At 49.9% G+C, this 21,817-nt stretch overlaps 7 protein-coding genes across 7 annotated transcripts; 4 read left to right on the top strand and 3 right to left on the bottom strand.

Moving 5' to 3' along the window:
- Positions 1-1,057: 1,057 nt before the first annotated feature.
- Positions 1,058-2,035, top strand: GGI43DRAFT_420372 (NUDIX hydrolase; the record flags this gene model as incomplete). Its single annotated transcript, XM_083207807.1, has 1 exon — positions 1,058-2,035. The coding sequence occupies one exon, from the start codon at positions 1,058-1,060 to the stop codon at positions 2,033-2,035; it is 978 nt and encodes a 325-aa protein (XP_083064955.1).
- A 2,550-nt stretch (positions 2,036-4,585) lies between these two features.
- GGI43DRAFT_150397 (uncharacterized protein) lies at positions 4,586-6,364 on the top strand. Its single transcript, XM_083199424.1, has 3 exons — positions 4,586-5,166; positions 5,238-5,406; positions 5,496-6,364. The coding sequence occupies exons 1-3, from the start codon at positions 4,872-4,874 to the stop codon at positions 6,196-6,198; spliced, it is 1,167 nt and encodes a 388-aa protein (XP_083064954.1). The 5' UTR covers positions 4,586-4,871; the 3' UTR covers positions 6,199-6,364.
- A 71-nt stretch (positions 6,365-6,435) lies between these two features.
- Positions 6,436-8,717, bottom strand: GGI43DRAFT_150806 (Gfo/Idh/MocA family protein). The gene is made up of 2 exons (XM_083199428.1): positions 8,539-8,717; positions 6,436-8,134 (listed from the first exon to the last, which is right to left on the bottom strand). Exon 2 carries the CDS (start codon positions 8,093-8,095, stop codon positions 6,530-6,532), a length of 1,566 nt encoding a protein of 521 aa, XP_083064953.1. The 5' UTR covers positions 8,096-8,134; positions 8,539-8,717; the 3' UTR covers positions 6,436-6,529.
- GGI43DRAFT_150663 (ribonuclease H-like domain-containing protein) lies at positions 8,440-9,596 on the top strand. The gene is made up of 2 exons (XM_083199426.1): positions 8,440-8,849; positions 8,937-9,596. The coding sequence occupies exons 1-2, from the start codon at positions 8,784-8,786 to the stop codon at positions 9,456-9,458; spliced, it is 588 nt and encodes a 195-aa protein (XP_083064952.1). The 5' UTR covers positions 8,440-8,783; the 3' UTR covers positions 9,459-9,596.
- A 345-nt stretch (positions 9,597-9,941) lies between these two features.
- On the top strand, positions 9,942-12,286 carry GGI43DRAFT_150475 (phosphoglucomutase PGM2). The gene is made up of 4 exons (XM_083199425.1): positions 9,942-10,164; positions 10,235-10,332; positions 10,406-10,609; positions 10,680-12,286. The coding sequence occupies exons 1-4, from the start codon at positions 10,112-10,114 to the stop codon at positions 11,984-11,986; spliced, it is 1,662 nt and encodes a 553-aa protein (XP_083064951.1). The 5' UTR covers positions 9,942-10,111; the 3' UTR covers positions 11,987-12,286.
- Positions 12,287-12,389: 103 nt separating this feature from the next.
- On the bottom strand, positions 12,390-15,072 carry GGI43DRAFT_150267 (uncharacterized protein). Its single transcript, XM_083199422.1, has 10 exons — positions 14,317-15,072; positions 14,186-14,262; positions 14,060-14,127; positions 13,935-14,005; positions 13,798-13,872; positions 13,496-13,722; positions 13,281-13,392; positions 13,085-13,212; positions 12,873-13,034; positions 12,390-12,819 (listed from the first exon to the last, which is right to left on the bottom strand). Exons 1-10 carry the CDS (start codon positions 14,772-14,774, stop codon positions 12,701-12,703), a joined length of 1,497 nt encoding a protein of 498 aa, XP_083064950.1. The 5' UTR covers positions 14,775-15,072; the 3' UTR covers positions 12,390-12,700.
- Positions 15,073-16,797: 1,725 nt separating this feature from the next.
- GGI43DRAFT_379496 (high mobility group box domain-containing protein) lies at positions 16,798-17,226 on the bottom strand (the record flags this gene model as incomplete). The annotated part of the gene is made up of 3 exons (XM_083202848.1): positions 16,798-16,824; positions 16,886-17,103; positions 17,163-17,226. The coding sequence occupies 3 exons, from the start codon at positions 17,224-17,226 to the stop codon at positions 16,798-16,800; spliced, it is 309 nt and encodes a 102-aa protein (XP_083064949.1).
- Between the last annotated feature and the right edge of the window lie 4,591 nt (positions 17,227-21,817).

Genomic DNA, 21,817 nt, shown 5'->3' with positions numbered 1-21,817 from the left:
GTGTCTCATGTCATGGTTACACAGCGTTGCAAGGACGCAAGCCGTTGAATAGCAAACCATGTTCTCGGGTTGTTGATGATAAACCCGCCTTGGGCATTGCTACTACTGTCTGTTTGCCTATCCGCGTATGCCATATCAGCTTGTCTCTGACTCAACACTGCGGTCAATGGGTAACTGCATACTCGTATCGTTTGCTATTCACAGTGGAGCTACACGGGCACGTACGGCCCATGAGATGGATGTGGATGGATGTGGATATAGGCGTGTATGAGAGGAGCGGCTGAGGCCTTGATATAGCTTCTCTGCAGTCCTCAAATCAGGGCCACTGCGCTTTGACAGATGTCACCTTCAGAGATGATCGGGCGGTTGCAGAGCCCGACGGCACCCCAGGCAGGAAGCTCTACCAATCCCAGGCCATCGGTAGGACTTCCCATGTTATGAAAACGTGTGGTGCTCTTGACCACTGCACCTTGCCGTCTCCCTTCGTCGGAAATATGCTTGCTAAATTGTTCCTGCATGGGTAACACACAGTCGGGTCGAGGCTCCGTAATCACCAGCGATGTGTCACATATATTCAGGACTCCATCCTCAGAGGGGGTGAATTGGTGTATGTGCTTGCCTCCTGAACATTGTATCCGGACACTATCCTATGCCTTTGGCTCTTTTTTCCACAGAATAGAAGCAGATACTTGATCTTATGCTGTAGATTGTGTCTGTCTGTCGAGTGTCTGGCCGGTTGGCCTTCACACTATCACTTTACTTGTTCTATTCTATTCAGCTCTTTTCATCTGGCCCATTCCTTTACAAGGTTATTTGGATCATTATACCCCCTACATCAAGCACTGTTCAGTCTGTGATCGAGGAATTTGGAGCATAGGCCTCGCATAGGCCTCGTTTATCACTGTCCAGCTTTGCATATATCAGAAGGCCTCCGCCTTTAGCGGAAAGTGAATCCAATATGGCGTCTCTTACCAGCCCTCGAACGTCCTCAACAACGCTCTCAGAAAGTCATAGCACTATTCATACGTGGACAATCCTCCCCGTTAGTTCAAACAGCATGGGCTCCTTGTATGATGTTATCCGTCGATGTAATAAGTTCGAAGAGAGACAAGGTGCAGGAATGTGGGAATTCGTCATTCTAGACAACTCAACTCCCGTTGGATACATGCTGCCTCAACATGCCGCCGAGATGAAATGGGACAATACGAGCTTTCAAGTTTCGAGATCCAGGCGCAAGATCCATCTAAATCCTGCCATCAAGCCAGGCGACGATGTTATCGACGTATGCCGGCGCGAATTTATAAAGCTGTGCCAAAAGAATGCCGACAATCTCAATGGCTGTTTTAAAAAGTGGCTCAAGAAGAGCTCAGACTTCCATCCTATCCGTGGGCTTGACACCAAGTTGGCCGGCTTGGTCATGCCTTCGGCTGCCAGAGGAATATTTGGTATTGTTACGACGGGCGTCCATATGAATATGTTCACCATAAGGGGAGATGAGATCCATGTGTGGGTTTCACGACGGTCTCAAAACGTCACATATGCCAGAAAACTTGACCAGCTTGTTGCTGGGGCCATGGATCCGGAAGACAACATGGATCCTCTGGTGACACTGCAACGTGAAGCTATGGAAGAAGCAGGACTTGCTGTGGACATTCACACGAAAACGGTTACTTGGAAAGGCATTCATGTTGGCAAAGTCACTGCCGAGTCTCTGATTTCATTTTATGATCAGAAAGACCATATTGCGGGCAGTGAAGAGGGCCACATTGAGCCTGGTATCCGGTACACTTTCGATCTCGAAGTTGGTCCTGATTTCATACCATATCCAGAGGAGCCGGAGTCGATTGATGGGTTTGTACTGAAGCCGTTGGAAGAGGTGAAGCATGATTTGAAGAACGCCGAGTGGAAGCCAAACTGCGGACTCGTGATGCTGGACTTTTTGCTTCGAAAAGGTGTGGTGAAAGAGGACGATGATGTGAACTTTGGATTTCTTAGACGCGGCCTTCACAGGAACCTCCCACTTCGAATTGAGTGATACCATTTAGCTGATAGACTGGAATTTTGGGGGCTGGGAACGGCGCTGGGCGAGTGGAAATTGTAAGACTGTGATATCTACTAGTTTCATTTGTTAATACTTTCTTGGTGCTTACGGCTATGGATTTCAGAATGCAATTATTATGTAACTTAATACAATTGTTCTCTCTTGTCGGATGTCTGCTTATAGCTGCTCGGTAACCGCTCGAACTACTTTTAGTTCTAAATGCAAGGGAGACTTGGTTTTCGTTTTCGAGCAGTGAGCCAGGATGGAATATTTAAAATTACATAGGTACCTAGGTAGTTGAAGGAGCAAGTGATAATTATAGATCTGTTAGTATACAAGGAGGATGTAAATGAAATAGTTGCTTATGGCAGAATAAAAATACAAAAATTCGAGACAGTATACAGGGTAAGTAATATGGAAGCAATACTAGTGGAGCATTGCAAATGGAACGCACAACAAATTAAAGAGCTTTTATGTCAAGGCTAGTTGCTATGACCAATGAGGCACGATAGGCTATCTACGTGGATAGGTTTCCTAAAAGCCTAGGTAGTTTTATTATGATTATACATATTGCTGCTGGGTGGGCGATTGGAGAGTACCTCAAGGGGAGGACAAAAAAAAAAAAAACAGGGTACTATTGCTATAATTACCATATGGAACCTCGCCTTGCCATTTCTGCATAAATATGGGGAGCAATTGTGGACACTCGGGATTTTTCTGACAGATGTGGGACATGATTTACTCCATAGTTTGCGGGCCGGCGACGCAGATATCGCTTATAAAACGAGCATAGTATTTTAGATTCTCTTTCCCGTTATCAAATTTCAAGAGGAGATGCTGGATGAGACACTAGAAGGAAAAAAGTTATCAGGTTCCAATCATTTGTGGGCAAGTGGCTAATAATAGCTCCAAGCCAAGACACATTTTCCCACGATTGGGGCGCTAGAAGAGATAACGCCGTGTTTTATCGACGTTAGCCAGGCAATAATAGCCTCTGTTTCCTATTGTATTTTCTCTTTCTTTTCCCAGCGGCTATCTGAAAAAGAAAAGAGAAAAGAGGGATAGGGGACTTAATAGACGATCGGTAGGGAACTAGCGAAACCAACATAGTCAGCTGCACGCTGCAAGTCAAGTATAGCATGTCGAGCTAAAGCTGTCTGCTAATGCAGAGCTAGAAAATTGCCACTTTTTGCTGCGTGTCTTGCGCAGAATGGAGAAGAGTTTGAGAGTCTTGCCCGGGGCTGAATTTTTCGTTTGTTAGTGCATGAAATTGAAGTGTGCCTCGTGCTTGGGCAGATTTTTTTTCTTTTTGATATTGATCGTGCTAAATACTGCTACTAAATGGTGATTGGAGGAGATAAGAGAAAAGAGTAGAAAAAGAGCTGAGAGAGTAAAAGATGAAGCTTGAGGGGTGAAACGTAAGAGAGTGATTAAACACTATCTGCTCTGGGGTTGGCGATTACAAGAACAATTAAAACTTGAGTTGTCTTGCTTGTTTATTTATAGATCCCGCTCTCATTCATACAAAGCAGGGTTAAAACACTGAATTGTGTTGTACCAGAAGATATGAAAAAATCGCCTAGTACGAAGTAATCACGGGCTGGAATTCCCCCTTGCTGCCGGGTTTGCACCTTGCTTTTTGTCTCTGATCCTCCAAGGCGGTAGGATCCAAAGGAGGGGCTCGGCTGCAGCAGAGCACTGCGTCCAGCCGCAGGTGATGGCTTGACAGGGGTTTGGTCTTAGAGGGGTTGGTTGAGTGCGTGAGTGTTTGTCTAGTTTCTTTCACTATTGATTTCCTAGAAGAAAAATAAGAGAGATAATGAATCCGGGAGGCAAATGTTGCGAGATAGCTGGAAGAGCTGAGACATATGCGGTTATACAGACAAACTGGTGGTATAAGTCAAGCTGGGTTGAAAGGACGAGATTCCCGACCACGTCAGACAAGCCTCGCAGTTATTAAGGACATGTGCATACATGACTAGCTGCTACTATGACTAGCTGCTACTCATACTCATACTACATGCCGTGTACAATGCCTGTATGTACAGCTAATAAAAAAAATCGTACGAAGTACAGCTCTCTTCTCCTCTTTCTTCTCAACTCACTGCCGCGCCGCATCCTCCCATTTCAGCTCGTCGAATCCCAGGATCCACCACCACGAATGAGACTCGCCCATCACCCGGGGCTGAACACTCCGCTAGTAGGATTAAGCATAGTTCCCTTTTGCCTCTATTCCCATGGCTGCGGCCTGGGCTAGCGGGCTAAGCTGCACTCGGATGGGCTGATGGGACTAGACATGTAGCTAGACGGTCTAATAGCCCGGGAGGGTCCTGGATGGCCTGGTTTTGCCTTGTGGGCTTGCTGCTCTCGTCTGCGAGGTATTGATTGGGCTTGCGGTTTGGAGGTGCTGCTAATTGCTGTAGCTATGGACTGGACCAGATTGGAGCTGGCTTGGGCTGGAAGAGCCGCATTGGGAGAGGAAGCGGTAGGATTTCTTCTGCTTCTGTCATTTTCCTTCTTCTTTTCCTCACTCCCTTCTTTTTTAAGTGATAGTTGATAAATAGGATTTGGCAGTTTTGCTAATCTATGGTCTTGGCGCCTCTTTGTTTGTTTATAGAGCTGTGTCGGTTGAGTGCGCTCGCTTCACACTTGTTTTAACGCTGCGGCCTTGTTTCTCCATTCTATCCACGTCTACGGCTATGATATAAGACACAGGAAAAGGGACCAACAGAAATATACTTCCTATCTTGGATTACATTGACGTCCTATCAATTGGCCAGAATACCCGCCTACATAAAGCTCGACTTACACGCATATCCCTACCGCACCAATGCGTCACAACCCGGCGGCGACTCTCCTCCTCGCCCTTGGGGCTATCATTTCCCCCGGTAGAGCCGACGACGATAACCAGCCAGTCCCTAAATCAGGACTCGAACAGTCATGGGCCTCACCTGCCAAAGAGACTGCCACCTTGAACCATGAGATCGAGCAGCAGGTTGCCTTGGGATGGTCTCCTAAGCCGACGCAGCCTCCCAAGCCTTTGCTGGGTAGGATGATGATGCCGCGAGCGGATGGTTATACCTTGGGACCAGAGACGTGTGGATTTGTGCCTGGGAACAGTGGCGGTAAGTTACTGTTCACATATTATACTTTATGGAAATCGGCAATGAGGAGCTGGTGAGACTGACTTCACTAGATTCTTTTACTTGTATCTCATCCGGATATACGTGCACGCCTGAGGGAGGCTTCGTTGGATGCTGTCAACCAAACAGCGCCTGTAGCCAAATCAAGACGACGTGTATCGACTACCAAGCCTCAGCAACTGGTGCCTGCAACCTCCCATCCGACTTTCACACTCTCTGCTGGTAAGCTGCTCCCTCCCCATCTCTCGCTCTCTGTCTCTTCTCTGTATGAGTTGAACATCCACTTACATGCTCTATTTCTTCATCTCCAGCGCCACTTCAACTCTCCCGGCTTGCTATACTTGGGTCATTTCTACGTCCGCCTCAACCGACAAGTCTGTTGAACTATACACCATTCTCGGATGTTCCTTGGAGCCCGGCAGGGGAACTCTTCTGACTGTCGATCCAGGCTGGTTGGCAACACACAGCATCGGTTCCACGACTACGACGTCTACAACCACATCGACTGAGCCCTCGACTACTTCGGCAACATCTTCTCCCGATTCTGGCGGCGGGAAAAGCAGCACTCCCGTGGGCGCTATTGCCGGAGGCACAGTTGGAGGCGTTGCAGCCCTGGGCCTCGTCGGACTGGCCGCTTTCCTCTTCTACCGTCATCGTAATCCTCGCAATAACGCTCTTCCTGCTGGTCAACCTCCACAAGGACAGAATAATGCTGGCGGGGCTGTTTATCCTTCGGGCGTACCGGCTGGATACCAGGCTGGTTATGCACCGGTGCCAATGCAACAAGGCTACTATCCGCAGCAGTTCCCGGGACAGCAGCCATTCCAGGGACAGTATCCTCCTCAGCAGTACAATTACAACTACCCTGTGCAAACAGCGAGCACGTCTCCAGTACACACAACTCCTTCGCCTGGTGTTTTCAAGGAAGGCGAGACGTCTGCGATGGAGCTGCCTACAACAAGCCCCCTTGGAGCAGAGACGAACAGAGCAGAGCTGGGTGGTAATGGTAATTAGATGAGATATATGTGATTCACGGGACATGATGTGCAGGATATAAGGGTGGTTCATTTTTTTTTTCTCTTGTTTTCTTTTTTTTGGTATGAGTAGAAACTGCAAGCCAAAGTCGATCTCTTTCAAAGCTCTTGGACATACAAACATTGTGATGGAAATAATTTCTGGATTAAAGTATAATGAAGCGTGCTGCTCTTTTAACTGGGTATATATATATGTATTTATTAAATCAATCGTCAATATATCGTTATCTATACCACTGTTGCAATCTCAATGGTGTCTCGAATGGTGGCTTAAGAAAAAGAAGTATTATAAGTGACAGGCAGTTTCTAGCTTACTCCTTAGTGACTTTCTCCCACCATTGAGGCCAGTTGACTACGATATTATTGACGCGAGCCTCTTCTGCAGCAAACACCATTGCGTGGCTACGGAGCACCTCCTCTAGAGTGCACCCAACAAATTCATTCTGGGCCTTTTCGGCCTCCCATCCGTGATTCTTCACTCGATCACAGGCCAGGACAAACTGTCTCGTGAGGCCCAAATCACCGCCGCCGTGACCCTTGTGCTCCGCGTGGGGCGTGTATACTTTGGTCTCTTTGGTCTCGAAGTCTTGCACGATGATCTTCTCGGAGTCTGTGTAGATTTCGCCGTGTTCACCATAGAAATAGGAGAAGCGATCGCATTGCTTCTTGGTTTGGGCCACCATCTGAATGGTGACTCTCTTGGCGGGCTTGATGGATTCGGGCCATGTAATAGTGACAAACTGGTCGTCACATACGTTGTTGTCTGACTCAAAGACGCATCGACCGAACCAGTTGCGCGAACTAACTACTTCCTTCGGGGTCGACTCGTCGTAATCTTCTTCAAGAACCTTGATGACGGCTTGTTTGCGGTCGTCGAGGGTCTTAAAATCTTCAATATCGTGCACAACTGTGGTCATTGGCCAATCTACGTTGCCGGTGCCAACACCCTCACAGTTGGAGCTGAGATATACATTCTTGGCAGAATATTTGCAGCCAGAGTCACCAAGGGGACAAGTCATGCAGTTTGTAGCAGATCCCGCAGCAGCAGGCTTGCGGCTCTTCTTGAAAAATTGCAATCCGCCAGTCGATGAAACAAAGTCGGGGAGATGAGGTTCGCCCTCTCCGGCCTTTTCCGGGGAGCAGAGCAGCCACAGGATTAGATCGATGTCATGGCAGCACTTGGCCAGCAACGATGGCGCCGAAGTATTAGAGTTTCTCCAGTTTCCTCGCACATATGAGTGCGTGAAGTGCCACCAGCCAACGGGCTCTGTGTGGACGACGCTGTTGATGTCGCCAATTATTTTATCTTCAACCAGCAGCTTCCGTAGCATCATGTTGTGCGGGCTATATCTCAGCACATGGCCGATTGAGAAGATGTTGGACTTGAGCTGCGGCTTGAGGGACTTGTAAATGTCGAGACAGTCTTCCAAAGACGGCGCCAGCGGCTTCTCGCACATGATGTGAATGCCCAGCGGTGCCAGGCCAACAACGACCTCTCGGTGCATCTGATCCTGGACACAGACAAATGCTCCATCAACGCCCTTGGGGACGTCCTTCTCGCCATTGGCTACTCTTTGGCGTCTATTCTGTTCATAATCGACGAATTCTCGCCAATCCGAGAATATCTGGCCTTGACTGGGGCCATTGTTGCCCCAGATGTGATGCTTGCCGAGCGTCTCTCGTCGATATTTGTCCGGATCTGCCACGGCGGCCACTACGCCGTTGCTGGCAATATCAATGCCTCTTGCATAACCAATTCCTCGAGCACCGGCACCAATGATGATGAAGCGGGGAGGATCTTCTGACATTTCGGGCCTCGGAAGAGGCTTCACATGGGGATCGCCGGCGGCGTCGCTTGAGACCTTGAGAGAGGCCATGATGGCGATAAACTGGAGGGATCTTTGTCAGACCGATCACTATGTGAGGGATTAGCCTCTATAAGTAATGATAAATAGGCTGCTGCTGTCCGTGAGACGAGACATATGTCAGGTATGTTGTCACGCAGGCTTGGCAGGCACATATATATAGATCCCAATCCCCATGATAAGGCACGTTTTAGCCAGGGATGCCAGCTGTCGAGCCCGACTAGCCACCCAATCAGCGTCGAGCCGATAAAAGACAGTGGCTTAACGGCGTCTCAGGCATTGGACCAGATGCCTTGCAACGTTCCAGTGCTAGAACCGCTAGTAAAATGAGGGGGAAAGCCGTCAACTGGATCAGATGATGGCGCTGCTTATCGACCATATGGGGCAAGATTAACAGCGGGCAAGCTCTCGGTGGGGGAGGCTTTGGGGGTTAAGCTGAAGTTTACAGCACTTACTGTGTAGCCTGGGGCCTAGCTTTCATTGGCGTATTAGTGAGTACCGGCCGAGAGTTTAGGGGGCCTCCACTGCTGTACTGGTAGAACTTTCCTGGGACTCCTGGATCGGAACCACATGGCTAAAATTTGAGACGCCAATTCCTGGGGAGACTTTCTTCTTTGTCATTTCTCCGCCATTTAGTCTGGACTCGGTATTTGACAGAGCTCGCTAATTGACATCGTGTGGTTACATCCGATCAATTAAGATGCCGGTTTCCGAGTCAAGCGTTGTCTCGGGCCTGGACGATGCCCTGGTCTGGATCGACTGCGAGGTGCGAAGTACCGTCTTACTACTTCATATGGCTTTCAGCTGTGTGTGCTGAGCTGAGCTTTACTAAGGTTGCATTATATATCGATAGATGACCGGCTTGAATCCTGATACCGAGGAGATTATCGAAATCTACTGCATTCTCACGACGGGAAATCTCGACATCATCGATGCCGAGGGCTACCATGCGGTCATCCACTTGCCGGCCTCTCGCATGGATCAGATGGACGAGTGGTGCACCAATACTCACGGTAAATCAGGACTAACAGCTGCCGTGATAGCTTCAGAGACGACCCCAGAGCAGGCTGCTGAAGGTCTCTATCGCTACATCACCAAGTTCATCCCCAAACCTCGCACAGCGCTGCTGGCCGGCAACAGCGTGCACGCCGACAGGGCCTTTTTGCGAAAAGATCCATACGGCAAAGTTATGGAGCATCTGCACTACCGCATCCTGGACGTTAGTGCCATAAAGGAGGCTGCTCGGCGGTGGAGCCCGCCACAGGTTCTTTCGCGGGCGCCGGCTAAGAAGGGGAGCCATAAAGCTAGGGATGACATCTTGGAGAGCATCGAGGAGGCGAGATATTACAAGGAGGCTATATTTGGCCGTAGCTGATGACTGATGGGGACAATTGGGTATTGAAGATTAATCTGGCGCAAGAATATTGGGTGCGAGTGCATTGGAAAAACTTCTTCAGCAATATATTAGGATGCGACGCTCGACGTCATCAGTAGCCCAACTCATTTACTCGATCAACCCACTCGTTCATTTCGTGCATACTGTTACACCACTAATACCACCAAGCACAAGGTAATGCGAACGGCAAAACAGAAGCAAACAAAACCTGTTCATAATTTGCCTCTGCCCAAAGCACCAATGGCGCTGATTTGATGTCATTGATGGCCCAAAGCTCGGGTCTCGTTGGACGGCCAGGCAACGACTTTGACCGCCCAAGCTCCAGCTCCATTGAAATTGGGTTACTTCGCACTGTCATAGCATGCACAAAATGTATTCCAGCATACAGTACTAATTGGGTCACCATCAGCACTGGGCTGCCCCTCCATCGTTTGGCGAGATGCCCAACCTCCCCACCAGCTCCTTGGAGCTTCCCCTCCTCGCCCCCTAAAGCTCTCGCGACATCCCCTATTTTCCCCGCTGGGCCTGGGGATCATTAGCGATAAATACCTACAGTTCTGCTTCCCTTTTTTCCTCTTGATATTCCCAATCCTCAACCTACGAGCTGACACCGCCGAGTTTGAGCTGTTGCCATGGACGTCAAGACTGTCGAGTTTACCCCCTTCCAGGACCAGAAGCCCGGAACGTACGTCACAGCTATCTCCACTCCCCAGAAGACAAGATTGCATCTGCTGACACTAGCTTCGCAACACCAGTTCTGGTCTCCGAAAGAAGGTCGTCGTTTTCCAGAAGCCGCACTATAGCGAGTCGTTCGTTGCCAGCATTCTCCTGTCCATCCCCGAGGGCGCTGAGGGTATGAGCTATACTGTTCTGCTATAAAGAGAGCTTTGAGCCAAAGGCTGATGATTCTGCTTCCACCGATTTAGGCTCTTCCCTGGTCATTGGTGGCGATGGCCGATTCTGGAACCCCGAGGTCATTCAACTGATTGCCAAGATTGGTGCTGCCTATGGTGTCAAGAAGCTTGTGATCGGCCAGAATGGAATTCTTTCCACTCCCGCGGCCAGCCATGTCATTCGCATCCGCAAGGCCACTGGAGGCATCTTGCTCACTGCCAGCCACAACCCTGGTGGTAAGTCCCTCAACTCAATCTCCAAGGTGAAGAGAGAGAAGACGCTGACGATTCTGTGCTCCTCAATTAGGCCCCAAGAACGATTTCGGTATCAAATACAACCTGGCCAACGGTGGCCCTGCTCCCGAATCCGTTACCAACAAAATCTTCGAGACCTCCAAGACCCTGACATCATATAAGCTCGCCTCGATCCCCGACATTGATATCTCTACCGTTGGCACCAAGACCTATGGCTCCCTGGAAGTCGAGATCATTGACAGCACTGCTGACTACGTCGCTATGCTCAAGGACATCTTTGACTTTGACACCATTAAAAAGTTCTTCGCCTCTCACCCCGACTTCAAGGTCCTCTTTGACGGTCTCCACGGCGTCACTGGACCCTACGGAACTGCCATCTTCGAGAAGGAGCTTGGACTTACTGGCGCCACTCAGAACTGCGTGCCCAGCCCCGACTTCAACGGCGGACACCCCGACCCCAACCTCACCTATGCCCACTCCCTCGTCGAGGTCGTTGACCAAAACCAAATTCCCTTTGGTGCTGCCTCTGATGGTGACGGTGACCGAAACATGATTTACGGCGCCAACGCCTTTGTTTCCCCCGGAGACTCTCTCGCCATCATTGCCCACCACGCCAAGCTCATCCCCTACTTCCAGAAGAACGGTGTCAACGGCCTTGCTCGATCCATGCCCACCAGCGGCGCCGTCGACCTGGTCGCCAAGGCACAAGGCCTTACCAGCTACGAGGTCCCCACGGGCTGGAAGTTCTTCTGTGCGCTCTTCGACGCCAAGAAGCTGTCCATCTGCGGTGAGGAGAGTTTCGGCACTGGTAGCGACCACATCCGTGAGAAGGACGGTTTGTGGGCTGTCGTCGCCTGGTTGAACATTATTGCTGCCCTTGGTGTCCAGAACCCTGGTACTACACCTTCAATTAAGCAGATCCAGAAGGACTTCTGGACTCAGTATGGACGTACATTCTTCACCCGATACGATTACGAGGACGTCGACTCTGAGGGCGCCAACAAGGTTGTTGGCGAACTGGAGGCTTTGGTTGCCAACCCCAGCTTTGTGGGCAGCAAGATTGGCGAGCGTACCGTCACCAAGGCCGGCAACTTCTCATACACTGACCTCGATGGCTCAGTCTCTTCCAATCAGGGTCTCTACGCTGGCTTCTCTTCCGGCAGTCGCATTGTCGTCCGTCTCTCTGGTACTGGCTCCTCTGGCGCCACTATCCGTCTCTACATTGAGCAGCACACCAGCGACCCATCCAAGTATGATCTTGATGCTCAAGATTTCCTCAAGGATGAAGTCAAGTTTGCGACGGAGCTGCTCAAGTTCAAGGAGCACATTGGCCGTGATGAGCCCGATGTCAAGACCTAAACATTTGATGTGCACATAAGGATACTGTTTATTATTTTTTTTTAATCGAAGCATAGTGTTTGAATGGGGCGGAAAAGTTTAAAAAACAAAAGACGTATGAGTCATGCCCAGCAACAGTTGTATTAAAAGCAGAATTATAAAAAATCATTTTACTTTTTCAAGAGCGTAGCCAAATGACTGCTACACCCAATACAGCACCAAATTTGGTGCTGTATTGGGTGTAGCCTTTCGATCCTGGTCCTCAAAACATGGACGATTCTGAAGACGTTGCTTTCTCCAGAATTTGCGGATACACTACAGCCCGACACCGTAGGCCCATGCTTTGAGGACCAGAATCGACAGACAGCCTTGGCATTGATAGAAAAAAAAACAAAACATGAAACAGATCATAGGCGTTAGAAATTAGCTTAGATGATCATCCAATACAGACTTTTTGGTAAGAGTGAGCTTTTCTCCAACGCCCATATTTCAAACAACAAAAGAAAAGAGAAAATAATTGCCGGATATCCGTCGGATTATCAGTCATGTCATCGTTATCTTGTCGCTAAATGTTTAGCGGGTATAGGTATAAATAATAAATCGAAAAGTAAAAAGAAGCGTGTCGTGAAGAGTTGCCTGTAACTGCACCATTTTTGAGTCGCTGCGGAGAGTTTTGAAAAAGAAAATTAAGAAAAGAGAAAGGAATAGATGAATGTAATTGAGTGTCGTTCGATATTAAGCCCTTGGAGTGGTTGGCCGAGACACAATTCTCGGTGTAATTGGCCTGGGCGTGATGGGCCGGGATGTATTGGACTTGACTGGGACATAAAATAGCTCTTTGAAGCTTTGAGCAGCTTTGAGGAGGTTAGCATAAGAATCCGACGGAGAGAAGAAATTAAACACTTGCCTTCTTCGCTGCAAAACTGAAGTTCGAATGACCCTCCGGTGCCCTTTCGCTGTGTTTGTTGCCTGTACTGCTGACTGAAAACGTACAGCTGAATGTCGGCCAGGCGGATCCTCTTTCGACTGACTCGCCTGAGCCAGGTAGGAGACGTAGATTGATGGGTTACTGCAACGTTGTTTAGCTTTATACTCTTCAGTATGGCATACAATACTAACCGAAGGCTGTCCAGACGGGACATTGACGCAGCTCTCCCTCCCAAACGGCAACGTGGATGCGACGGCCCCCTGTTTGCCGATCTTCATAAACAATGAGTGAATGCTTGAAACCGTCATCCAGAATAGTTCTGCTAAGAATGTCAGAAAGATCTCTAAAAGGGACCGAAGTTTGTTTCATTCAGGATAGGCAACTCACGCTTGAAAGAGTTTGCGTTCACCCTTGGGAGCGTATTCTTTGGTCGCCATCTGAACTGTCAAGGAGTTGCGAGACTTGAGAGCCAAAAATGTGTTGTACATGAGAATCAGCTCTGAAAGAATATATGTAAGTAACAATGTCTAGATTATCATTGTTGCGACGAATGTTGTATGGCTGTACAGCACTCAGCGTTTGAAACAAAACAGATGACGTACCTTCCCAGGTCTGGAAGCGCAATGTTGCCCAGAGCTTGGAGCAGTTTTCAGAACGACTCCATCTTTTGAATTGTATGGAATCATTCTCCCGCTGGATACACAGCTCATGAACGCCGCGGAGTGAGAACCACGGCCCACCCATGTAAAAGGTTCGGAGCAGGAGGTAAGGCGAGCCATCCCGTCCATCAGAGTAGGCGATAAGGGAGATTTTATCATCATCGACGGGCCTGGATTATAGTCAGCTACACCATCGTACTTATTGAAATGGCGAGTATGAGAGCATGCGTATGTCAAGCACCTACCGTCGAAACAAAACTTTTGAGTTGGTGGGAATAGTCAAGTGACCCCATGGTCGATGTGGCCCAAATGACTCGGATCTGTGATTTGCTCAATGAATAAGTGATTCTTACTTCTATTGAGGGAATTTATAATCACTTACGGAAGCCCACCCTTCAGAGGTGACCGAGAGGGTAAAGGTAGAGAAAATATTTGCTCGGCCCAATGTATAGACTGTATCAACACATGTAAGCAATATGCTAACCAGGAAGGATGAGGCCGTCTTACGGTATCTTTTTCTACAGGAGGTATGGTCCCATAACGGACTAAAGGGCCAGCCTGTATTGGAGGCGGAGCTATTCTCTTGTTAGCGCAAATGCTTATTTCTATTTCTGTATTCATGATGATACATACGAATTCCTCTTGCCTCTCGTAAATTCATAATTTGCAGACGGAACGCTTCCATCATGTTGAGATCAAAATCGGGCGATCTTGATAAACAAATTAGCATAATTAGAAAAATATAATTAGAAGCAAGCTATTACCTTGATAATAAGTTCCGGATAGCTGTAAGATAATGATTATACACGACGAATCGTTGAGGGAGCTGCAGACCGCCGGCTTCATTAGTCATTTCGTGATACATTGTCCGCCAGCGGTTTACTTTGGTCAATTTTCGGTTCTCATAATGCGTTACAATATCCCTCAGAGACCGTGACAGGCACGGCAAGATGGTATTGAGAGGATCCAGCACCAGTGGCACGCGGTCTTGGTGAACTTGGGATAGATCGGCCAGCTCTCGCAAAATTAAGCTAGTGGTCCTGATCTCGTCGATAAGGGACCGCAACTGCCGCCGATTCGCCTCTGGAAGAGCAAGAAATAGACCTTCGAGTCGCAGCCAGACACTGTCTGATCTTTCCGCCTCCAAACAGCATCCCTTCAAGAGATGGGCATCAACCATGGCCCCCGCATCCTCAATTGGTGAGGCTACCTTTACCTCCATGGCAGGATTGTATGAATTGGAAAAAGAAAAAGAAGAGCAATTGTAAAAAAAGGGATCAAAAGGCGAGGACTGCAGGATGACTGTAGTGGCCTATCCAAGCATAACCAGTTAAGATGAATTGATATTCGGGACGAGCTGGCGTGAATGAAGTATTAACCAGTCACTCGGCGCCTACTCTATCGGGCTCTCACAATAAGCTGGCCAGCCACTTCGCTTCCCGGCGCCGGTAGAAGTGGATTGGTTATCACCGGCAAATTTTATACAATATACGAGCCTCTGCACCTATCGGTCAATCGTGGAGGAGAAGGGAGAAGCCTATGTTCCTTGTCACTGCAGTGAACCAGCGAGACGAAGAGAAGCCAGACAGATTCCGGAAGATTGGGTCGGATTAATATTAGATCAAATCGAAATGTCGGAGTGGCAGGGTGGACCGGTAGTTAAAAGTCGGGGCGGGCGGGGGGAGTCAATGAGAGCATGCAACTTCAAATCCGGGAGCGTGGAGGGGATCTTTTCCCACGCTTGCTTGTAGTAGTGGTGCGGAAGATTGGTGGCAGCCCAATGCATCAAAGGGCAGAAGAGAAAAGGGCGAAATAGGTGTCAGTCGCAACACCAACAGCATTGGGTTGAGAGACATGCGCCACAAGCAGAATGGACACCTGCCAACGTGTCCGGCATAAATTCGTGCACATCCTGTTTTTGTTCTTTTACGTCAGAAAACCCTGAGATGTCCAAACTCTTTGAGTTTTTGCCCCAGAGCAGACCATCGGATGACCAGCGGGTGCATCGCGAGAGCCCACCAGCAGAGGGAGCGCCGGTCACCCCATTTGCTGGCGGTGGGTTCGAGCCAGAGGAGGCTCGCAGCTCAGAGCCTGCCACGAAAGCAAGCGTGTGTCGACCCGACGCTGGTTTGCGGTGCATTGGGCCGGCACTTGCATGGCCCGAATGCAGCAAAGCATGTTCGTACATACATAAGTCCACCAGCACCCAAGCAGCGAATCGCGGCCGACCTCCTCCCACTGACCATTGGCTCGCTTGCGGTGGAGGCACGACGGTGGCCAGCAGATAGCAGCCCGGCATCTGATTGAGCGGTGGGCGAGCACGAATTGCCTTAGTCGCAGCGTGGGTTTTCGAGGTGGATGTGGCTGGACGACGGGGGTTCTTCGTGAGGTTCGGCCTCACCAGCCTCAAATGGCTTCCTTCTGGCAAGGTCGCAGAGCCGCCTTTGAGGCTGATGAAATGGCAGATTGTGGAGAGCAAGAGATGGCGGGCCGGGCCTCCGTCGACCGGGCCTCGCCCCTTTTCCTCTCCAGCTACTATTTTCTCGTCTCGCCCTTTTTTTTCTTAGCTGTCACCAGTAGTTTGTGCTTGGATAGATTGCGGGCGGAGGGTCCCTTCCGGCTTCCGGCCTCGAGGCTCCGCAAGGCCTAGATTGATCCGTGCCGAGATGCACACCGCCACCTCCAATCACCAGCCACACAAACGAAAATACGGAAGAACCTGATAATTGAAGCCACGCTTCGCGATGATGGTAGCTCAAGATTAAGGTTATTCTCACTTCGTCGCGTTCTTTCAAAAGAAAACAGATGGGAGGCATAATTCGATTTCGGGGTAGTAGTCACATTTTCAGAATTAATAAGCAGTATTGAATTTAAATCTTGTCAATTCATGGTCCAATGGCTCCATTGTTATTACGTTGAATGAAGCTCACGCAAAAAGTATTCGATATCGCATTGTAGCTCTGCCGGCCACTATCCCGTTCACAATTACAAGTATGCGAGACCCTGTTTCCGTTGAATTTCCGGCACCTGAAAGCAAATAGTACGCAACCCATTCCGTGCATTCGTACAACACCGTCCTGCCCATAATACAAAGAAATCGACATCACCAGCATGGGCCTTTATGCTTGGCTTTAGTAAGGCACGCCGCCTCATTGCCATTATCCCTGGCCCAATGCTTCGTGAATCATTGCAGAAAGAATCATCACAGGTATGATTCAGCGCTTCTTCCCGCGACCAGCACCCATCTAAGATGAGTCCTCCTCCTGGTCAGCCTGTCAAAAGAGAATGTCAGTATACGATCTCATAAGCAACTCAAGGGAGCGATCTGCGTACGTTGTAGGCCTGCTTCTCATCCTCATAACGCTTCTTGTCGGCAGCAGCCTTGGCCTCATAGGGGGCACGCTGCTTGTCGTTCAGGGCCTTCCAGCGCTCACCGAGCAGCTTGCCGACCTGGCCGAATGAGATGCCGGGGTTCTCCTCACGGACGTTCTCACGCTGCTCGTTGGCGAAGAACATGTAAGCAGAAAGACCACGCTTGGGAGCGTTGGGGTCTGATCTGAGTTAGCCAACAATTCTTGGGCATGGCCGTTTGGTTGAAGAAATCACATACCCTTCTTGGCACGCTTGGACTTGGTGTCCTTGGTACCACGCTTTCCAGCTGCAGCCTTAGGCATTGTGTCTGATGTGTTTTTGATTTCTGGAGATGCGTTAGTCGCGAATGCTTTGTAGGCCAAATGAGTGATGAAAAGGTGTTTGAAAAAAAAAAAAAGAGAAATTGTGCTGAGCGCTGTCATGGCACGTCAAAGAAGCCGCTAAGCTCGTTCGCCAAAGCCAAAGCGCAATAAGAATGATTGAACGTGGGCAAGGTAGAGGGGTAGCTTTGGTGTAGTGTCAAGGTAGATGGAGCTCGGCATGAGGTAGCAAGCGCGCTGTCAAAACGCAATTGAGACTTCATGTGTTGCTCTTGGGGGATTTGAAGCTCAAAAATGACAAAGTCAAAACCATCTTCGTACTTTGAACAAATTTTCACAAAGACAAACGTGGCCGCGACGTTGAGTTTTTTCGTTCTCTTGATTGCGAGCCACTGGAGTCAGCGTGCGCTGCTGATCTATTCAAGGCGCAGTAGCAGAAGCGAAGAGCGTGCTAATGAGAGGAAGCAGAGATGCGCGACCAGAGATGCAGAGGCCGTAGATGCAAAGCTGCAAAGGCAAAAAACGAAGCTGGAAACAACGCAAAAACAAGATGCAACGGCAAAATAAAGCCAATGCGCGCAGGGGAGAGTGATTGATGCTGGTGACCTGGTGTTTGGCTGGGATGCACGGCGAAGGCGAGGTACTCACAAGATAGGCGCGTTGTGTTGCGACGAGGACGCGGGTGCGGTTTGTATGGGAGGATTTTTGTATGGGAGAATTTGTATGGGAGAGGGAGAAGGGGAGCGAGTCTGTATGGGGGGAGGGCCAAGCAGCCTTTTTACTATGGGCGAGTGATTGGGAGTGCGGGCTGCGGAGAGAACGCGCGCACGCGCCGAACGGCCTAAAAAGCTACCACCCACACACTCTCGCACTCACCTTTTTTTTTTCTCGCTGCTCTATACCCTCCGCCTAGAGGGGTGACGGTTTCTGGCCTGGGTGAGGGGGGTGCTGCTGCTGGGTACCTACCGCTAGTATCGAATGTGCCCTCTCTGGGCGCTGGTGCTGGTGCTGGCGCTGGCCTGTGGGAGCTGGGAGCTGGGAGTCAGGTACTGCTACTGCTGGCGTATGGGGCACGGAGTACTTGCTGCTGGGTGCTAGCTGCGACGGAGCACCGCTACAGGCGGCGCACACTGGGCAATGCACACTGGGCAGCACACACTGGGCATGGGGTGCTTTCCCGGCCGCAAGGTACTTGTACCTGCTCCCTTATTTGCCTGCTGCCGAGTACCTCGCACCTCGCACCTCGCGCGGCAGCTCTGTCTTGCCTATCAAATTTGCGAGGCGGCCGGTATGATATTGAAATGGACCTCTGTTGTTCTTTTCCGGCGCTTTATTACAATTATTTTACGAGTAAGATACGATTATTACAGCTATGACTAATATTTGGCCGAGCAGAATTGATGAATACTGCTCATCCTGCTGCTACTCACGGTGTTACGTGCATGTGTGTATGTACACAGAGCCAAAGAACTGCAGGATGCGCCTTGGTCAACCAGCCGCTCCATGGATGTTTGCTGTAGGCATTTATTGCAGGCAGGCAGCAGCCTGGCATAGTGCAAGTCCTACTACAACCAGCAGGAGGAATTGCTTGCCTGCTTCCTTGCAGCAAAGTAGTTTATCTGTTTCCGTCTCCATAGCAAAGCTGGCTGGCTGGCATCATAAGGACTTACACAGGCGAGCCTCCCTACTGCTCGGCGTTTGCTGCTGCCTCTTGATATAATCTTGCATGTACAACCTTATCCAAGCTTTTGTTTGCGTTCTAGGTACTGTACTTGATTGCGAAAAGGCGCATTTCGTCCGTGACCAACTCTCGCGGAAGCACCATCGTGCATAGTACTAGCCACGGCGTCCATCTTCTCCCAGCTGAGCTATGGGCTGTCGTCATATGAGAGTTAACGAGTCGGCTGGTGGTGGTCACAGGCAAAGTGCTGCTCGGCCTATTGATTGCGCAATACTGTACAGGTACATGGCCTCCTTAGCCTTCCCCTCCCACAGACAGTACACGCCCTTTGTATCCCATCGTCCGTCTGCAAACTCGCACTGTATACTTGCCACAGCCCATACCTCCCTCATCCTTGGAGTGGCTGTACTTGTACTCCAAGTGGTAGCGGTATTAGCATTGAGTATTAGCTCCGTGTTGCCTCCCTGGACTGCGCCGTAGGAAGTTCTTGGTATCGCGCCTCCCTCCTGCGCTTTTTTGCCTCTTCTTTTCTCCTCTCTCGCTCCATATTATTGATGCGACTGCTTGCCGTACTACTACTGGCACCCTCCTTATAATTTTGGCGGTGCCACACCTCAGTGCCTTGCACCGGTACCCATGCCTTTTCGCCGGATGCGCAGCGACAAGACTCAGAGGAACCCCCAATTCCGGCAGTAGTATGAGAGCGCGCTGGCCAGGACGGTGCGGAGTACGGCATGAGTGCGCGAGGCTTCACTTGCATGTATGTACACGGCCTCCCTTGTTAATGCCAGCCAATACGAAGTACTACCACTACCACCACTCCGTAGTATTGAGTGGTTTGAATGTCGGCTGAAAAGCAAATAGGATGGCCCTGCGGGTTTCGCGTTGAATCCTAACACGTGCTTCCCTGTATTGCCAGCGCTTGTGTGCGCTCAACAAAGTATCTTACTGTACTTTCTATGGTTGCTATCGCGAGCAGCAGCATTTGCTCTCCGAGTCTCAAATCGGCTGAACACGGCCATGGAGCAGAGCAGGGGACGGGCCTAGATCAATTGGCATGTCTGTCATTGACTTGCGGAAATTGAGATGCCCGCCACGGCTTCCAGAAGTATTATTGCTTCGTGACATTATGACAGGTATTCAGTAATATGGCCCTTCTCAAAGCAGCCATGGGAAATTATTATGGATATGTAGCCCTGCCTCCTGGGCAATCATTCGCACTCCTCACTGCAAAACACGCATTGGCGTGCCAGCGTGCTAGAAAGTTACGCCGACTGCTGCCACAGTCCAATATCCTCATACTTTAGCGCGAAGCTCCTCTTTACCTTTCCCCCTCATATTGGTCTCACACCTAAACTGGGGCTCTGGCCTTTCTGTTCTGCCACGGTCCAGCGGTTCTTCTCTCAGTAGCTCGACAATCTCGGCGACGGGGATTCTCCGTACTTAGCGGGCACAAGTGAGGTGGTGCTGGCAGTTTTCCAAAAGACGAGGGACGCAACACGCAGCATGGCCTGGCGCAAACGGCTGCTACCTCAGCAGTTGGACAGTACCACGCATTGTCGTACTCTACGGTGCTTCGGCCTTCTCGAAGCATTATTGAAACGAGCCGGGGAGCTGGCTATGGCTAGCTGGAGTACTCTGGCTCCGTACTACTTCAACTTATTACTACAGCTACTAGCCTCTTGCTGCTGATTGCTCCATCGGCCGTGCCGTGAGTGCTACCGCTGTCAAGAGCTACGCGGCATTACTTCGTGCTTGTATACCATACTCGGCATAGACTTTTGCCAATGCTGCTAGTAGCAGTAGCACTACTAATATTTGCCCAGACCGGGTTGGTATGCTGGGTATGAACCCCCAGAGAGGGACAAAGGCCCGTCGTGCTACGGTACCTCGGCCACATTGCTAGGGAGATCTCGGTGGTAAGGGCAAAAGGCCGCTCCAGTGAACAAATTAAGGTACGCACGCTTCCTTCGCAACGTCACAGCCTGCATAAGAAAATCCATACGAGGGACCACGAAGAAGAGCTCGCTAGCGGGCAGACAATTGATGCTCCAAAACTGGCGTGGAGCAGCGGAGCACTCGGAAGCCGTGCCACCACAGGCTAGAACTGCCCATAGAAGGGTGTACTTGTAGTGTTGCATGACGCATTGTACCGTCATACGACTTTTGCAGGTACTGGTACTTTGCCCTTGGTATCTTTTCTGATTCCCCTCTGTCAGATAAGGTACACGCAAACGCTCGCAAACACTACCAGCAGCAGAGTTTACCGCTACTGCTTCGTACGGGTGTGAAGGAGCTTAGGCGCATTGATAACGGATAGTGCTTTACAACAACATGCGGAATCAAATCAGACTCGTATTGATGATCCATACATAAGAAAAGCCACAGGTCTTCGATGCATTAGGCAGCACCAAGTGCTGGGCGCTTCATCATACGGTGTAGCTCTGGCTGCAACGTATTGTTTGCTGCAGCGCTTCCCTACCTAGACGTACTGGTAGCGATGGCACTCTCAGAATACTCTTTACGGATCAATGGCATGCCGCAAGCTTGAATCATCATATATCCGCGTAATGAGCTGAATTGTTCATCTCATAGCTAGCAACAGGTCTATTCGATACGTTCGCCTGTGTCTAAAGTTGAAATACCTTCAAATATCCACGCAGAATATGCCTCGGGTATGCGTCGCGCTCGACTTGCCGGTACACGCACATGTACGGAGCACCGGTATCACATACTGTACTGAGCTTGTCTTTGATGGCGCATTCCTCTAGCGGCTACGCACATATCGCGCAGAGTACAGAGACGCGTACAGCAAAGACCAGCCCCTCCAATGCCTGCAGCATTCCGATGCGGAATTATTTGTGAGGTAGTATTTCCTAGCGAGTGCTCAAA

Source organism: Trichoderma evansii (assembly GCF_050947405.1).
Source record: "Trichoderma evansii strain SZMC 28006 chromosome Unknown GGI43scaffold_2, whole genome shotgun sequence".
NCBI lineage: Eukaryota > Fungi > Ascomycota > Sordariomycetes > Hypocreales > Hypocreaceae > Trichoderma > Trichoderma evansii.
The sequence above is the reverse complement of the archived record's forward strand: the minus strand, read 5'-3'. Positions and strand labels throughout refer to the sequence as shown.

Bases quoted from the DNA above. Each gene is read 5' to 3' on its own strand.
- GGI43DRAFT_150397 (XM_083199424.1), top strand. From the start codon at position 4,872: ATGCGTCACAACCCGGCGGCGACTCTCCTCCTCGCCCTTGGGGCTATC. The intron at 5,167-5,237 runs GTAAGTTACTGT...TGACTTCACTAG, and splicing joins TGTGCCTGGGAACAGTGGCG to ATTCTTTTACTTGTATCTCA. The intron at 5,407-5,495 runs GTAAGCTGCTCC...CTTCATCTCCAG, and splicing joins GACTTTCACACTCTCTGCTG to CGCCACTTCAACTCTCCCGG.
- GGI43DRAFT_150806 (XM_083199428.1), bottom strand. From the start codon at position 8,095: ATGGCCTCTCTCAAGGTCTCAAGCGACGCCGCCGGCGATCCCCATGTG.
- GGI43DRAFT_150663 (XM_083199426.1), top strand. From the start codon at position 8,784: ATGCCGGTTTCCGAGTCAAGCGTTGTCTCGGGCCTGGACGATGCCCTG. The intron at 8,850-8,936 runs GTGCGAAGTACC...ATATATCGATAG, and splicing joins TGGTCTGGATCGACTGCGAG to ATGACCGGCTTGAATCCTGA.
- GGI43DRAFT_150475 (XM_083199425.1), top strand. From the start codon at position 10,112: ATGGACGTCAAGACTGTCGAGTTTACCCCCTTCCAGGACCAGAAGCCC. The intron at 10,165-10,234 runs GTACGTCACAGC...TCGCAACACCAG, and splicing joins CAGGACCAGAAGCCCGGAAC to TTCTGGTCTCCGAAAGAAGG. The intron at 10,333-10,405 runs GTATGAGCTATA...CCACCGATTTAG, and splicing joins CATCCCCGAGGGCGCTGAGG to GCTCTTCCCTGGTCATTGGT.
- GGI43DRAFT_150267 (XM_083199422.1), bottom strand. From the start codon at position 14,774: ATGGAGGTAAAGGTAGCCTCACCAATTGAGGATGCGGGGGCCATGGTT. The intron at 14,128-14,185 runs GTATGTATCATC...ACAAGAGAATAG, and splicing joins ACGAGAGGCAAGAGGAATTC to CTCCGCCTCCAATACAGGCT. The intron at 13,873-13,934 runs GTAAGTGATTAT...AGCAAATCACAG, and splicing joins CCTCTGAAGGGTGGGCTTCC to ATCCGAGTCATTTGGGCCAC.